The following is a 16357-nucleotide window of genomic DNA, read 5'->3' as shown; positions in this document are numbered from 1 at the left end:
ATTAGTTTTGACCATTAAACACTTCAGTTTCTTATGGCCACCTTAAGTTCCAGAGATTCTAACCAGGAGCACACTTAGCATCTCAAAGGACAGCTGCAAAGCCTATTGCTGGCATTCAAAATCAGTTTTTCACCATATGAGGAAATTGCTTCTCTGTAAACAAACTCAATAGTGAGACGACAGGTTTGTACACTGAGCTTTCCTTCCTTTCTCTCCCCTTTATTTTTTTCTCTATTGCTCTCATTTCATTATTTTAAAATGCTGAGATGTTAGAAAAGAGTTGGATCATGTCAATGTGCCAGGCTAATGTTTAACCTTAAACTTACACATCACAGATAAAAAGGGATTGAACTACAGATGTTACAGCTAAGTCCCTTATTTCAGCTTGCCTGGCAGAAGCACCCACAGTACTTGGGTCTAAGTGCATTCCTCCTTAACTCATCCTTAGCTACCTTTTTTTAAACTCCTTAGAACTGAAGTGGATTTGAAAAAGTGTTCTGGCTGAACACTCTTCCAGTTTATTTTTTGTCATTGCTGAGCTACAGATAAGCTTCAGCTTTGCTGTCAACAGAGTTAATCTTGTTGGAGCAGCAGACACAGTAAACCAGAATCTTCCATCAAAGAATTATACAACTGGTGCAATGCCAAACTTTGTGGCTCCAGAAGTCAAAAAATTCGTGACTTGGGACTATGTTGTTTTTGCAGCACTATTTTTAGTCTCTGCCAGCATTGGAGTCTTTTTTGCAGTTAAAGAGAGGAAAAAAAAAACTTCAAAGGAATTTTTGGTGGGCGGTAAGCAGATGACATGTGGACCCATAGCTTTTTCTCTTACATCAAGCTTCATGTCAGCAGTGACAGTCCTGGGGACACCCTCCGAAGTTTATCGCTATGGGGCATCCTTTGTGCTCTTCTTTCTTTCGTATACACTTGTCATAATTTTTACTTCTGAACTTTTCCTACCTGTTTTTTATAGATCTGGCATCACAAGCACTTATGAGGTAAGTAAAAATCATAAAATAAGCCCACTATTCTAGCATAACTAATTATCATGCATATATATTTTTTAGAGAAAAATCTTTGACAGAAAGCTTTCTGCAGTGTTTTACAGAGCAAATATATCAATACATTAATTATTTTTAGAAATAATTTGCATTATTTAAACTAGTTATTTATATTGCATAAGATGAAATCACAACCTAAGGGTCAGAGCTCCTTTTATGCACATATAGCACAGACAGGATATGGGTTTACACACAGCACCAATTTAAGTTACAGCTGGAAAATATTTAAGTGTATCCAAATGCTTCTGGTCTTTTGAGTATTCTGCTTTGGTTTAGAGAGATAGACTTTAAGAACAACATTCAATACTATCCAATTCAAACTTAGTCTAGATATGGTAATTTTGGCCAAGTTACTGTATCTAAGTAGCTGAGGTGGGAAGAAGAGAAAGAAGGTGGCAGGCTTGTTCAAATAATAAAAAAGAAAGAAGAAAAAAAAGTCAGGGCTGGAGAATGAATTCAAGCATTCTCTAGAAAAAGAAATTAATGACTTTTGAATTTTGTAGAGTATTTGCCTGGCATTTTCTCTGGAACACATTTTTTCCTTCACAAACACAGTTCAGCAGCAGCCCTTATAAACTGCACATCCACAGGACAGCTACTGACCATTTGGGATGGCCTCTTACTCACTTCAGTCAGCTCCTGCAAGTTTGCTTGCTCCTCTGAGGGCAGTTTCAACTAAGCATGAATTGGATGATGAAACTGGGTTTGTTCACAAGGAACCTTCTGGTAACAGAAAGGCTGCTCGTGCTCACTGAGCCCAAACCCAAGGAAGGAATTCGGTCAAACAGATCTGCCTGGGTATTTGGAAATATTTTCAGGTCAGTGAAGAGTAAAACTGACCATTGCTCCAAGTAGTTGCATTTTCTAGTTGGTTTTGATCCAATGTCAGAGAATTAATTAATTTTGTCATCTAAACCAGCAAAAGGGTCATTGTAGATGGAGAGACCCTTCAAACATGCTGGAAAGATGACTATTGGCTTCATGAGTTAATGTTAGAAATAGGTCAAGTTACATAAATTCGCTTTGTATTTATATGGTGGACTGTGGGGTTTATTATGCAAGAAACTCAAGATCAGCACGAGATAAATGAAAAAAAAAAAGATGCTAGGCAGAACGGAGTGCACAGCCTAGAGACCTGTGAAAGAGAGAAAAGTTGTACAGGCCATGCCTGGTGTCTGCTGGGGGGCACGTGGGACTGTGGCCCAAGAAGAGCTTCCCTGCACAGAGGCTGCCATGGGGCAGAGAGTCTCTGCAGAGACCTCAGGTAGCCATTCAGCCTTAAAACCTGGGCTTTTGGGTCTAGAGATCCACTCACCGCTGCAGTTCTTTTGAAGGTGGCAACACCTCTCTACATCCTTGAGCCTGGAAGTCTGTAAGATCCCCCTCTGTGCCTCTCCATATTGGTGATGTGCAGATTTGGCTTTAGGCCGAGACAGAACAAGGGGGAAAGCCAGCCTAGCTCCTGCACCAGGAAACTCCAGGTTGCTGCTTCACCATCTGCTCCACCTCCACTTTTGTCACTACTGGAGTCGATGCTACTTCTGCTAGAGATGAACTCGTTTCCTCATTGTATAGTCGGAATATACTTCCATTTGAAGTTAAAATTTCTTTGTAGTTCTTGGGATCTTCCAGTTATTCCTGGTACAAAGAAGGTATTGATTGCTGCAATAATCAATAATAGATTATATAGATATCATCTATGTAATTATATAGATGATATCTATATAATCTATGTACTGATTACATATACAATTTCACGTACATGGTACAGATGAGAAGATTGATTTCTTAAATGTAATTATCGTTCTGTCTAATGACAATCCTGCTCTTGTTAGCTGCTCACTGCAGCAGTGCCAGCTGCCAGTATGTTTACTTGCACAGCAAGGTGTCCCTTGGGGCAAACAGAAGGGTAACAGCTGTGTCACAGATGCTGCATGTGCACTTTACTGAGAATACACTTTCTCCTAGTATTTGGAGTTAAGATTTAACAAGATTGTCCGTCTTGCTGCAACGCTGATTTACATCCTACAGACGGTAAGATAACATTGACTCTTTTTTATGCTAATTTCACTCAACATTGATTTTCACAGACTAGTCTCATACAGCACATTTTTTATAATGCGATGTTTTAATGAGTACTCTTTTTTCTTAGTTTTTTCACTTGAACCATGAATGCTAAAAAGAAAGTATGATTGTATTTTTAACTGTCTAACTTCCCTAACTTTTCCTGTTTAGTATTAAGAATGCAATTTTAGTTGTCTTTAACATAGACAACTCGGATGTTGTGCTGTACTCTCACAGCACATTCTTGGTCACATTATGTTCACTGGAAGCCTCTCTCTTCCCAAACAAGTGGATTCTGTCTTTCTTGAGAAGCTGGTCAAGCTTCACTGGGTATGTTTAGTTACCCATTTATGACACTGAGGTGAACTATCCTATTTGAAAACTGCTGTACAAGGTATCCTGGGCAGATGCCCTAGTAGCTGTGGACCCATGACGCTCACTGCTGTGACCATCTTGAAAGGTTACATTATTTCTGTATTTAATGGAAAGATGGGATTTGATGGGAGATTAGGAGACTTGTCCTTCTGCATTAATTCCATTTTAATAATTCCCAAAGCTTTGGCAATAGGTCTGAACGCTTATTAACTTTGATGCTCTGTTTCTCCATCAGTGATCTCAGATCTTACACGTAAAGGGCATTGAGTCAGTTACTTTGAAAGGGACTGAATGGGAAAATGGCAATTTAATTTCTATGATCATTGCAAATTTATTTCTGTATCACTATTTGTGTTTTCTGGAGATACCCTTTTTCAATTTCATTTTCAATTTCACGTACTGGTCTTAGCAGAAGAGAAATAGGTAATACAAAGACAGATAATGGTCCTCCCCTCAGAAAGGAATTAAACACAAGATTTTAAGTTTTAAGGGCTGAAACAGAAAGCCTTATACAATACAAGCTGATCTAAAGAAACCCCTAGATCTGGTATTTTGCTCAGAGCCCTACTCTAAATAAAAGTTTTGTCACCGAGCATTCAAATACATCATTTTTCTCCTTCAGATCCTTTACACAGGAATAGTGGTCTATGCTCCATCACTGGCACTCAACCAAGGTGAGTTCTTATGCTGCACTACACTGCTACCCCAAATAACCACACCAGAGGGACTGTCTGAGTAAATGAAGTAACAAAAATAGATAAAACCCCAACCCTGCTCAAAGGCCCTATAAGAAGGCTTTTGCCTTCCCCTTGTAGCTCTGCATTTCTGACTCCCCAGGCTCCTCTCACACCCAAACATTAGTAGGAGCCTCGTGGTTGCTCTTCTGCTCTCCTTCCCACTCAGTACCACCTGAAGAGACTGGAAGCAAACAATTTCCCAACATCCTGACAAAGTTCACAGTACAAGCTGATGATCCAAGACCATACTATGTACTTTGATTCCCCCCGTCCCTGTCCCCTGTAGTCAGGTTTCCATGGGAATAACTCTCTTCCCTGCAGCCAGAGATGAATGCTGTTCTGCTGTCTGTCCCCAGACTTCTTCAATTACTATTTGCAAAGTAGGCATAAAGCATCCATCACCATAGACAGGATTTGTAATTTCAGGGCACATAGGATCATCATAGCACAAGGAATCATCACGGCCTAAATCCTGATTTTACCAAAACTGACTGGGAAGAGATTGTGAGGCTCTTTTTTTATTAATTATCTGAGTTGCATTCTGTCTGTTTGATCCCAGCGCTCACATAGTGCCAAATTTTCTTCCTCTGTCATGCAGCTGAACTCCATGTGAAAGTTCTCATTCATTATTACACCATACTAACTTTGCTAATAAGAGAACCTTTACAAATATCTTTTGCCTTCACAGACTATGACTGTGAGGTGAGTGATATTTCAGTATCAGCCAAAACAAAATTTGGGCATTTTGTGTAAAGAAACTTTACAAAGCAAATGAACACAGAAACTTGTTTTAAAGAAGCCCATTTTAGCATTAAATCATTCTTAGGTGCAAGTAACGAAATTTACTTATGGGTTGGGGGTTTCTTCATCTTAGGATTTTTGGGAATCTCTGAAGAACTTGGTTTCTCAAGAACAAAGTTCTGGACTAAGAACAGAAGTGAAGCATTGCTTATAAAGCTCTGTCCCATCACAATGTCATTTTTTCTTTATGCAAGTATTCTTACTTTTTTGCTTGAAAGTTAGTTAATTTCAATTTGAAAGAAAACGGCAATGCAAAACAGTATCCAGAAGTTCTACAGAACTTGAACAATCCAGCAAAGCTCCTAATAGACACAAAAGATTAAAATTAGTAATTACTCCTATCCTTCTAAAGCTAAAGGATTACAGCTCTTCTGTTACCTTCCAGATGACTCGCACCCATTTCACTAACAATTTTGTTTTCATTGGTTTTGCAGTCACTGGATTTGATCTCTGGGGCTCTGTAGCTGCAACAGGAATTGTCTGCACTTTCTATTGCACTCTGGTATGTAATAGACACAACTGAACAGTTGGAACACAGACAGTTAATTCGACCATCCTTTAATTATGACACACTACCAGAGAAGGATGGCTCCTGTGGAGAACATAGAGAACATGTATTCTGTGTTATAGAGAAGTCTATTGGAGGAAAAAAAAATCCTCTCTAATCCTTTGCTGTATGTCTCCACGTTTAAACCAGACATCCTGAGACAGAGTCCAGATAAGGAGTCCAGATAAGCTTCCCCTGTCATCTTTTGAGAAGATTATTCTTATCTTTTACAAATTATAGGCTGAAAAACACTGTAATGAAAATCGTGCTCAAGAACAAAGCACTAAAACCTAGGAAGGATAATCAACAGGCCAGAGAGCTTTACTTTTGAGTGGAAGCAACATGAGACTCCAAATTCCAGAACAGATCTATTGTATAGATGTTTGCAGGGAAGCAGCAGAGCCCTGTGGCTCAGGACTAATTGCCATTCTCGTTGCCACTAATGATTTTTTTTTCAACATATCACTCGTGTTGAAAACACTTATTGTATGCTCTAGTACTGATTTGATCAAATATGAAAGTAGCTATGGAAGAAAGCTGAATGGCAAATTTTCCAGAGCTATTTTCCTGTGTTGGGCTAACTGTGGGCTCAGAGAACATATGGAGTCCTATGGGAGGTAGGAACAGGCCAAAACTCCCTAAGCTTTTGTTCCACACCATGAGATGTTCTTCAAATGCATATGAAGGAGTCAGGAAAAAAAGCATATAACTGAAAGTCAAATATTCTTCTGTGCCCATAAACAAACTATTTAGGCTGTGAAATTTTCCAACCTGCAAAAATATACACTTTATGGGAGAATGCAGAGCCCTGATTTGCTGGGTGCTGTACATACAGCTCAGGAGCTGTCAAAATAAGGAGTCTTTCTACATTTTTCAGTACTTGAGCAACACAAAAGAAGATTGGGGGTGTACAGTTTCTCTTTGTTCTAGGGAGGATTAAAAGCTGTTGTCTGGACAGATGCATTTCAAATGGTTGTTATGGTGGCTGGCTTTGTGGCGGTTCTGATTCGAGGAACTAGTCTGAATGGTGGAGCGACCAAAGTCTGGGAAGACGCCCATGAAGGATCTCGGCTACACATATTTGAGTAAGAAACAAATGATGCAAACCATTCCTCGCTGTATACTCATGTTTAGAAACCATGCTCTCGGTAAACCAAAAATACACAGACTTATTGCTATTAAACAACCCTGGTGACTCAGAGAAGTCCATTCCTCATCTCCTCAGCTACTGGCAATGCATTTGACCTTTAGAAACGCTTAACTCTTTCAAGAAATGAAAGGTCTGCTGAAATGAAGGGGAGATTTGCCATTTTTCTTTGTGTAGCTACAAATGCAGTCCAATTATTCCTTCCAACTTCATACATGGAATATTCTGAATTGAAAGAGATCCACAAGGATCAATAAGTCCAGCTCTTAAGTAAATGGCCCATACAGGGATCAAACATGAAACCCTGATGCTGTTAGCACCATGCTCTAAACACAGCTAATTTCAGTGGCTAAATGTATATATCTTTCATTTTATATTCATAAAACAGACACTATGTTTTACTTGCACTCACCACAGCAGCAGGCAATAGTGCATCAGTGCAATGGGATAGAAATCTGATCTTCCTTTGGCTGTTTGGGGCATTTGTTGGTTAATCAAGGCGAGTCAGTGACATAATCCAGCAGCAAGGTCAAATGTTATCTGCTGTCCCAACCAAGATACGGAGAACTGCAAAGATGACACATTTGAGACAGAAAGATATACTTGTACGGGTTAGATTTGCTGAGCAGCAGAATTTTGTTGTACAAAAGATAACACAGCAGCTGAAGCAATGTCTTGTAAATGAATTTATATTATGATTATTATTATTTTAATTATAAATAAAATTATTAATAATTACTAATAATAATTATTAAAAGTTTGCTGGGTTTTTTTAGAGTTTGGTAAGCAACCTTGCTCCTTACAGAAGATGGGGTCTCAGGCAGGATGGCTTGCAGTTCTGCTACAATATGACACGGGTCAGATGTGTGAGCATAAGAACCCTCATAAATTTGATTGATCTGAATTAAGTGATCCTAGGTGACTAGGTCTGAATGATATTTACCTATCCTGACTTGAAAAGAATGTGTTCCAATATAAAAGTAAAAAAAACTTCCAAACCTGAACACATGGGATGTTGTCTGTTCTGGAAAACAGTATTACCAATGCAGAATTTTTGATTTAGTTGGTAGGATGCCAAATAATTCTGAAAAAATCACGTACCTCTTGCTGAAAAAAATATGTTTAAATAAAAAACCTAAATTGCTTCTTTCTTTCTTTCTTTCTTCTAGCTTTGATGTTGATCCTTTGAGACGACATACCTTCTGGACAATAGTTATTGGGGGAACATTTACATGGCTAGGGCTCTATGGAGTCAATCAGTCCACAATACAGAGATGCATTTCCTGCAAATCAGAAAGGCATGCTAAAATGTAAGCTACCTGTCATTAACCTATTCCTGCAATCAATCAAGAATTACACTAAGTTTGTCAGCCATACTGACAAATAATATATATTTATATGATAAATAAATATTGGGATCCCATTAGGTCGTAGTAAGCTAATTTTGCTCTGACAGTCTTACTACCTCTGGCTCGAAATGACTTAAGTATATGCAGAGGAAAAAGAGAAATCTATCTCTTTCAGCTTATCAATTTATGATCAGGCTGATAAACTAATGCTCAGAAGAAGAGTATGCAAAGATGTCAGCACAGAAACTGTGCTATCTACAACCTCATTGTAAAAATTTATCTATTGGAACTGTGTTTATGTTATACTGGATTAAAAGTTGTTATTGATTTAGTGGAGCAGTACAGTACAAGGTATTACCTAAATAAAAATAAATCTTAATAATTTCTTACAATTCTGCAGCATCACAATAATCAGACTCAATGCAGAACAAAGTGAATCTTCACAATATAAACGGGTCGCCAGCTTGCTACCTGCCTCAACTTCAGCAGTAGTATATGCATTGCTAGACATATTTTACTAAAAAATCAGATTTTTTTTTCCACACACCTAGGGCCAATTGTTTGCACATGTGGCTAGAGAATAAAAGTGATAATTTTTTCCCTTTTCATACAGTTAGCTTTTTTGCTGTCTGTAAACATATTAATTTTTCTGAAGGCCATGACTGTCTATATTAATTCATCCTGTGGAAAAATCAGTGTCTGAAAAGCATTTAGAAGTCACATCAGTAAGAACATCACTAGTAACAAGTTGGGTTAACCTTTGTTTCCCGGTAGCACACTCTGAACTGGCCGTAGCAATAGATCTTGTGCAAGGTGATGTCCAAACACGATGTGAGCTCTATGAAATCTGGCATCTCTCAGAACCTGCAGGATTGCTGACCCACAGCCACACAACCTTCCCAGCAGATGCTGTCACCCACATCCATCTCATGGAATAGCAAAAAATCGCCAAGACTGTTACTTTGCATGGTAACATTGGAAACAATATTCTGTGTACTTTAAAGCATCAGCATCTCCCAACAGGCAAAAATCTGTTCTTTCAAGGGACAGGAATGACAGACCCAGCCCTCAGTGCAGCCCATTCTGCATTGAGGTTACTTGACTCTCCCAGCGCCAGGGAGTTGCTTGGGAACTTCATCCTCGCCCTATAAGGATGGTGTACTTTCCCTTTTTAAATTTTTAAAATTTTGCTTTGAATTATACAGCCAGTTTGAACTATATAACCAGTTGGGATTAAGAGATCTCCCAAGAAAGTTCAGAATAAATATATTGTAACAACTTTTAAATTTATCTTCCATTAAACAGTTTCCCTCTTTTGCTCTAGGGCACTTTACCTGAATTTAGTGGGACTTTGGACAGTCCTAGTGTGTGCAGTATTTTGTGGATTGGTGATGTACTCTCATTACAAGAGCTGTGACCCTTGGACTGCTGCTTTCATTTCAGCTCCTGATCAGGTACAGATGTCCATTACAATAATTAGGAGGATGCTTTGCGCTCAGATATAGCACTTATCAGGACAGTTTAATTTTGTGCAATGCTCTATGTCCTTTCAGCACTCAGGGACTAAGGTGGATGCCAGATGAGGGCTACAATAATATCTGTTCTGGCACTCCTGCAGTATTAATTCAATTGAGTATTTTTGCCAAAAGACATCCCCTTTGCTCAAAATCTGAAACCACGTTATCTGGGACAACACCAGAATTCAGCAACATGCTAGTAAACATAAAATACTTTGCTTCCATTACCTTAATGAATTTCTTGTGTTGCTCTTGTGCTTCTTCTATCCCAGCTCATGCCATACTTTGTTATGGACATTTTTTCTTTGATGCCAGGAGTCCCAGGACTGTTTGTTGCCTGTGCATTCAGTGGAACACTAAGGTTTGTGAATCTGAATTGACATTTTAGCTATTTATAATAATTTCTTGAGGATCCAGAATGAGGTCAAAATATGAAACCCTAAGAAAAGCCTAGCTGCTTCTCTTACAACATTCTAGGAAGTAGCAGTAGTTCTTTGTTGAATTATGTTACATCCCTGGAGATATTTGAAAGACGTGTGGATGTGGCACTTAGGGACTTGGGTTAGTGGTGGACTTGACTGTGCTGGGTAAACAGTTGGACTCTTTGGCCTCAAGGGTCTTTTCCAACCTAAATTATTCTATGATTATGTTTATGATGAAGTCTAAGTCCACATCTCCAGTATCTTTTTATCCTAAATACATATTAGAATAATGTTATCAATACAAAGAAAGTGTAGAAAAACTAAGTTTAACTTCCCAAAATATTCTTGGGAGCTGCTTATGGTGAAACTGTCTTTACTTAAGGTAACTGCCACAATATCATAGTCAAGGGGTATAAACATTTTCAGTAAGTCTATCTGAACTATTTTCACCAAAGACAGGCTCACTCACCCAGCTAAAAGAGTTGGGCCATTCATGGAGGACCAGGGTGGCACTAGTGGTGACCACACATCCTTCAATTTGTAAGGGAGTAAGGTTTTAATTCTGGAATATGCCTATACTTAAGGTCTTTGCAAACTTGTAAAAGGAAAGGTCAGTTAGGATGTGTTTTTATCTTGTTCCATGCCAGCATGAAGCAGAACCCCCAGCAATTGCAGAAGCAGCAGAAACCTCCCCAGCTAAAGTAGCACATACGAAAAATACTATGAATCATTCAGTTCTTGGAGAGCATTAGTGTGGAAGAAGAGGAAGCATTTCTTTATCAATACAACTTGATTTCAGATTATATTGCTTCCTATTTACCATTCTTCTCTCTTTCTACAGCACGGTAGCTGCCAGCATCAATGCTTTAGCAACTGTTACCTTTGAAGACCTGGTCAAGAAAGGTTTCCCAAATGTCTCCGAGAAGATGAGCACGTGGATCAGCAAAGGCTTGTGTGGGTACTCCAGATGAGGCCCATTTCTTTAGCAGTAAAGAGCACCTCACAGAGAAACTCCCTCAGAAACATCAGTGTAACACTTGATAAACCCTCCAGGTGAACATCAGTCTGATGCCTCGGTAGCATCATCAGCACCATATGGCAGAGAAACAAATATAGACTAGCATGAACAACCACCACTCAAAATACTTGGAAAAGTTTGGTCTACTGAAAATACTAGAAAACACTCTTCATAACAGAAAGAATGTTAATGTAGTTATTACCACATTACTCTATAGTAGTATTTATTTAGAATAATACAGTAGATAATTTCTATTCAACCTCAGAGTACTGCATAAGCAGATTATTCAGCTTTTCAGAGAAAAAAGTATGAAAACAAAAAATTAAAAAAACCCCACAAAATATCATCAACATATCAAGCATCCAACATTACTTCAATTTTTAGGATATTTGCTACAGTTATTTCAGTAAGATCATAACCCTTTTATGAATACCATAAGAATTCTGTTAAAATTCATGAATATAATGAAAGCGCCAAACCCATCTATTTTCTATCCCTGTAACTGCTTCTAGTCTTCTCCCTTCTTCTTTTTTCCACTTACTACTTAGTTTTTTCACTCTGGACCTAGAAAGATAATTTTTATGTCTGAAACCAAGGTGTGCTAGCACAGAAGTTTTGGTTGGCTTTACTCAAGGCTGCTGCATACAGAGTTTCAACTGCCATGAAGTTAAAACTGGTGTCAAGGGAAGAAAGCCATGCTGTTTTATCATTTCTCAACTCATTTATTAGATTGTTTTAAAAGCGATACTTAAAGGAAACAGAAACATTTCTATATGAGGCATAACTTCTAAATTAATGTCATTGATATTGTTCTACTTTGTAAGAAATATCAATCAAGCAAAAACCCAATGAGACTTCACACAAGACACCGCTGGGTGTGTAATGCTCTACTCTAAACACCCAATCAGCAGGGCCAGCTCCTCCCTGCCAGCTGGTCACCTCAGACACTACTGAGCTAGAAACCATCCCCACCATTAACCAGGGCTGAACACCTCCCTACCTTACCTTTTCCAGGTGTACTGTACGGTGTCCTGTGCACTTCCATGGCTGCAGCAGCATCGCTGCTGGGAGGAGTCGTGCAGGTATTTCTTGCTTCAGAAATGCAACTAATACAATAGGAATGAACACAAAATGTAATGAACTGAGCAAATAACGGTGCCAGCTCTGATGGCTGCTCGATTACCCAAACCATTTCTGCGGACATTTTGCTGAGAGGAATAAGTAGGAAAAAAAAAATCCCCTAACTCTTTCACTATTGACTTCTGCTAGGAAATAATACTGATTCTCTCTGTAACTGTGCCCTGAAATCACTGCTTATCCCTTCTCTCTCATCATTTTCCCAGTGAAAATTACAGATCAACATCAGAACTGGGCATGCTTCCCCTCAGCTGCTGCCCTGAACTCCTCTTTCTTCTCTGCACCCACAGGCTTCCCTCTCCATCCACGGGATGTGTGGGGGGCCCATGCTGGGATTATTTACTCTGGGAATTGTGTTTCCCTGTGCTAACTGGAAGGTAAGGAAACAAAAATCCTGATCTAAAAGAATACCTCTTGGTGCTTTTTGGTTAAAAATCAATTCTGAAAATTGTTTGGGTCCTTGAGCTGCTTTTCAGATTTAGCACCTGAGGATCTAAGATCTATTTATACAGGTCTTTTCCCTGCCTGAATTTAAGTCTACCCAGCTGTGGAATAATTAGTGATTAGATTCACATGAGTGCTTTCTTAATTTATTTTTTCCGAGTTTCATTAAGAATAAAAAATTACTCAATACTTGCATCAGCCTTGGGATGCACGGAGTGATTTCAAAAGCTTTGCCTTCATTCTTTCACTCAAAACACAACATGAGCTCATTCCATATTTCCCCATCAGGATTCCCATCAAGGTAGGCAGAAGTAAAACTAAAACCTGTATCACAGCTTTAATCACACTTCTGCTTCAACTTTTACAAGCAGAGAGCACTAAAACACCGTGCTTTATACCTTAGTTGAAAGAGAACAGAATTTACGTAAACCATACCCCGTCATTACCTACTCCTGCCTAATTCACTTTCACAGAAAAGCACTTTCCACATATCATCTTTAACAGTATCTTTCTATACTTGCCAAGGGTGCCCTCGGAGGCCTCTTAGCTGGGATCAGCTTGGCTTTTTGGGCTGGTACTGGCTCTTTCATTTACCCTGCACCAGCAACAAAGTCCATCCCTCTGCAGCTGTCTACCCTCAACTGCACCCTGGCTAACAGCACCGAGGCACTGGTAACAGCAGCTCCCACGCTGGCTCCAGAGAGGTATTTTTCTTATTGTTACCACTTAAGCCTATGTTTTGCTAAGTGTGCCCCCCTCAGCCTGCAGCTGGGGTGCAGGCAGTACTGCCAGGGCAGGCTGGGAGTGCAGACTGGTGCCAGACGACACACCAGCTGCAGTATGAGTTGCATTTTGCTGGCTCAGTCAGGCAACAGCTTAAATGCAGCCGCTGCTCATCACTAGCTGCTGTTGTCACCTCTTCACAGGCCTCTGCTGGCAGACACCTGGTACTCCCTGTCCTACCTGTACTTCAGTGCCATTGGCTGCGTGGGCTGTGCCATCACAGGGCTGTTGATAAGCTTTGTAACAGGTTGGTGGTCTAAAAATACATACACACATATATAAACAGTCATACCTTTGCATAAGCTGGCCTGGATGTTAGAAACGCTTTTAACAAGTCCAGTAGGTGACTTGAGACACAGACTCAGAAGAGGGCAGTGGGCCCTGATCCTGCTCCCCCACATCACGGTCTGAGGCTCCCAAGGCTCATACCCAGCTATCCATAGACTCACTTATTACTATTTTCTTTTTGCAGGACCTAGTAAAGGAGAAGACATCCCACCAGTGCTAATTAAGCCAGTCTGCAACCTGTTTTGCTTTTGGTCCAAAAGACTCAAAGTATTCCTCTGGTGCGGTGTGCGGCACGACAGCCTGGAGGTGAGTGCGGACCCCGTCAGCTCAGCCCTGCTGTGGCCCAGGAGCAGTGGGAACACATGTGCCCACGTGAGGGCATGGGCTGAGCAAAGAAATAACCAGCCTTCAACAGCTGCTCTTGAACTTATTATGAACTGATAACAGCACAAACTGGAAATGAAATCAGCCAAACCCCAGTCAGTAATAAGTTACCTATTTTTCCCATTTTCATCAAATATGGGGACTCAGGCCCTCAAAAAACAAACAGCCCTCAGGAAAGCTAGGAGCTCACAGAACTGATGCCTTGGGAAGCTGACCTAGAGCAGAGGCTAGTCAGAGTTAAAGAATAAAGCAGGGATTTATTAAAAGGCCTCAATGGATCCACCTTGGGCAGCACCAGAGCCCAGCCAGGTTGCACCCAAGATGAACCCAAATGGTCCCAAAATGCACGAGCGCTCCCGGGGGCTCTCACTGTGATCAGCTCTGCTCCATGGGCACACTGGAGTTCATTGTCCCATTCCAGCTTTAGCCCATGCAGTCCCATCCTGCTTGTTTTTCTCTCTCCAGCCCACGTTGTTGGTGCTCCTGGGCTGAGATTTGGGTCATTTGTCCTTGGTCCCAAGGTAGAAAAGGAATTGTTTTGTCTATCCACTCTGTGAAGAGAGCTTACCAACACTTAATATGAAGCTCAGAACTACAGACTAAAGCAGCACAGAATCTGAAAAATATAAAAGCTAAAACTTAAGGCATCAAAACAGGGCCTGACCTCCCTCTCCCTGCTGGGACAAAACTGCACTTTACGCACTAGACAGTTCACCAAGCTATTGCCCTCCACCAAGCTCAGAGAATAAGACTTTCGAACTCACATGCTCATGAAGCTCTCTTGCTGCTGTCATCCCCATCATCAGAGCCCCTGAGGCTTCTGCCCTCCAGAGCAGCACCAGAGAGCAACAACCAGGCAGCGCTGCGCTCACCAGGACCTGAGCTGCTCCTTCCCACCTCCTCCGCCTCCACAGCAACAGGGCCAGCTATTCTCCAGGTGTCCCAAGGCTTTGTAGCTCAGTAAAAAGGCATACAGAATGAAAACCTTTTTTCTTCTTGCACTGTTTTCATATTTTTTCTTTAATCAAAAGCAGTGAATACAGGCTTCAAATTACAAGGGTATTTTCTTCCTTTTTTTCAGATGGACTTTGAGAAAAAACTACCTGAAGCTGCTGCAAATAAAACCAGAACAGATAAGACCATCAAGAATAATACCAACAAAGAAAATAACCACCAGATCCGTGGTTACAATTCTGAGGAAAATTCATATACAAATATAAGCAGAGAATCTCGCCTCTAGAAGCTGAGGGACAAGGGATGTTTAATCAAACTTTAGTTCTTCAGCTTCAGAAATTAGTAACTTCTTTTACTTCCCTTACCAGCATGTAGGTGACCAAGAGGGAGCAGCTGCTCTCTATAGCAATAAAGGCCAGGTTTTTATTCACAGATATCTTGGCAGACCTGGGAAATGATGGGACAATTGGGTTTTGGAAGCACTGCTATTTCAGAAGAAATGTTTCATGAATTTTGCTGTGGAAGCTCCCACTCAGACACAGCTGCAAGACATCTGACATCACACGCTCTATTCAGCAACTCATTGTTGAAGGGAATGTGCAAAGGTGAACTTGAGATAAATTAAGACTTCGGAGCAGTTTGTGAGATATCTCACTCAGGTGAGTCTGTGAGCTGCCTTCTGATGGAGGGAGAGAAGAGAGGTCAGGCTGAGCCTACACCCAAGTATCACAAAAAGTCTCCTTGCAGGAATCCTTTATAGACCAGACTGATCTTTCAGTCACTGAGATAACTGTTTGCTTCCTCTGGGGAATTCAAGTTTGCTCATTGTAAAAGCTATAGGACAGAGTAACAAATTTTACTTTGAATTCAGGATAGCTCTTTATCTGTGTTAGTTTTAACCTCAAAAATATCTACTTTTATGGAATAAAGAAAATAAACCAACACTGAATGTTGATCATGCCTCCTAATTGATAATTCATACTGAATTTATAAAAAAGATACATAATTAGGCAAAATAATCTGTCTGGTACACTGTCTTGGAAGCAGAGCTCACTCAGTGCTTTCTTTCAGTGAAACATTTCTTCAAAAACTTTCTGGTTGAAAATAAAAGCCAACAGATCACCTCACACCTTGATTAACTTCTGGATATAGTTTTTCAATAAATATATGTGTTTTAAAACAAAATTCCCAATTGAGTGAAACAGATTGAATGAAAATATCAAAGACAACTCATGGACCCACCTGATACATTTACATTGTCTTTCTTTGAAGAGCCCCTCTGTTGCTTTTGCTTTATCAGTGACCATCTTTATGGTACAGATGTATGTC

The 16357-nt window shown here is 40.1% G+C and overlaps 1 protein-coding gene and 1 long non-coding RNA gene across 3 annotated transcripts; one reads left to right on the top strand and one right to left on the bottom strand.

The window, feature by feature from the left end:
- Positions 1-360: 360 nt before the first annotated feature.
- Positions 361-15929, top strand: SLC5A12 (solute carrier family 5 member 12). Of its 2 annotated transcripts, none has more exons than XM_068194825.1 (15): positions 361-998; positions 3030-3095; positions 4123-4174; positions 5473-5540; positions 6516-6670; positions 7902-8042; positions 9406-9535; positions 9871-9959; positions 10862-10974; positions 12053-12120; positions 12466-12552; positions 13247-13323; positions 13546-13649; positions 13875-13996; positions 15156-15929. In XM_068194825.1, exons 1-15 carry the CDS (start codon positions 642-644, stop codon positions 15312-15314), a joined length of 1788 nt encoding a protein of 595 aa, XP_068050926.1. In that variant the 5' UTR covers positions 361-641; the 3' UTR covers positions 15315-15929. The 2 variants fall into 2 exon arrangements, with proteins under 2 accessions (XP_068050926.1, XP_068050925.1); XM_068194824.1 differs by having other exon boundaries at positions 13145-13323.
- Positions 7881-10834, bottom strand: LOC137476471 (uncharacterized). The gene is made up of 2 exons (XR_011000391.1): positions 9827-10834; positions 7881-8015 (listed from the first exon to the last, which is right to left on the bottom strand). It is a non-coding gene; the product is annotated as an uncharacterized lncRNA (long non-coding RNA).
- Positions 15930-16357: the final 428 nt, after the last annotated feature.

Source organism: Anomalospiza imberbis, chromosome 6, assembly GCF_031753505.1.
Source record: "Anomalospiza imberbis isolate Cuckoo-Finch-1a 21T00152 chromosome 6, ASM3175350v1, whole genome shotgun sequence".
Taxonomy (NCBI): domain Eukaryota; kingdom Metazoa; phylum Chordata; class Aves; order Passeriformes; family Viduidae; genus Anomalospiza; species Anomalospiza imberbis.
The sequence above is the reverse complement of the archived record's forward strand: the minus strand, read 5'-3'. Positions and strand labels throughout refer to the sequence as shown.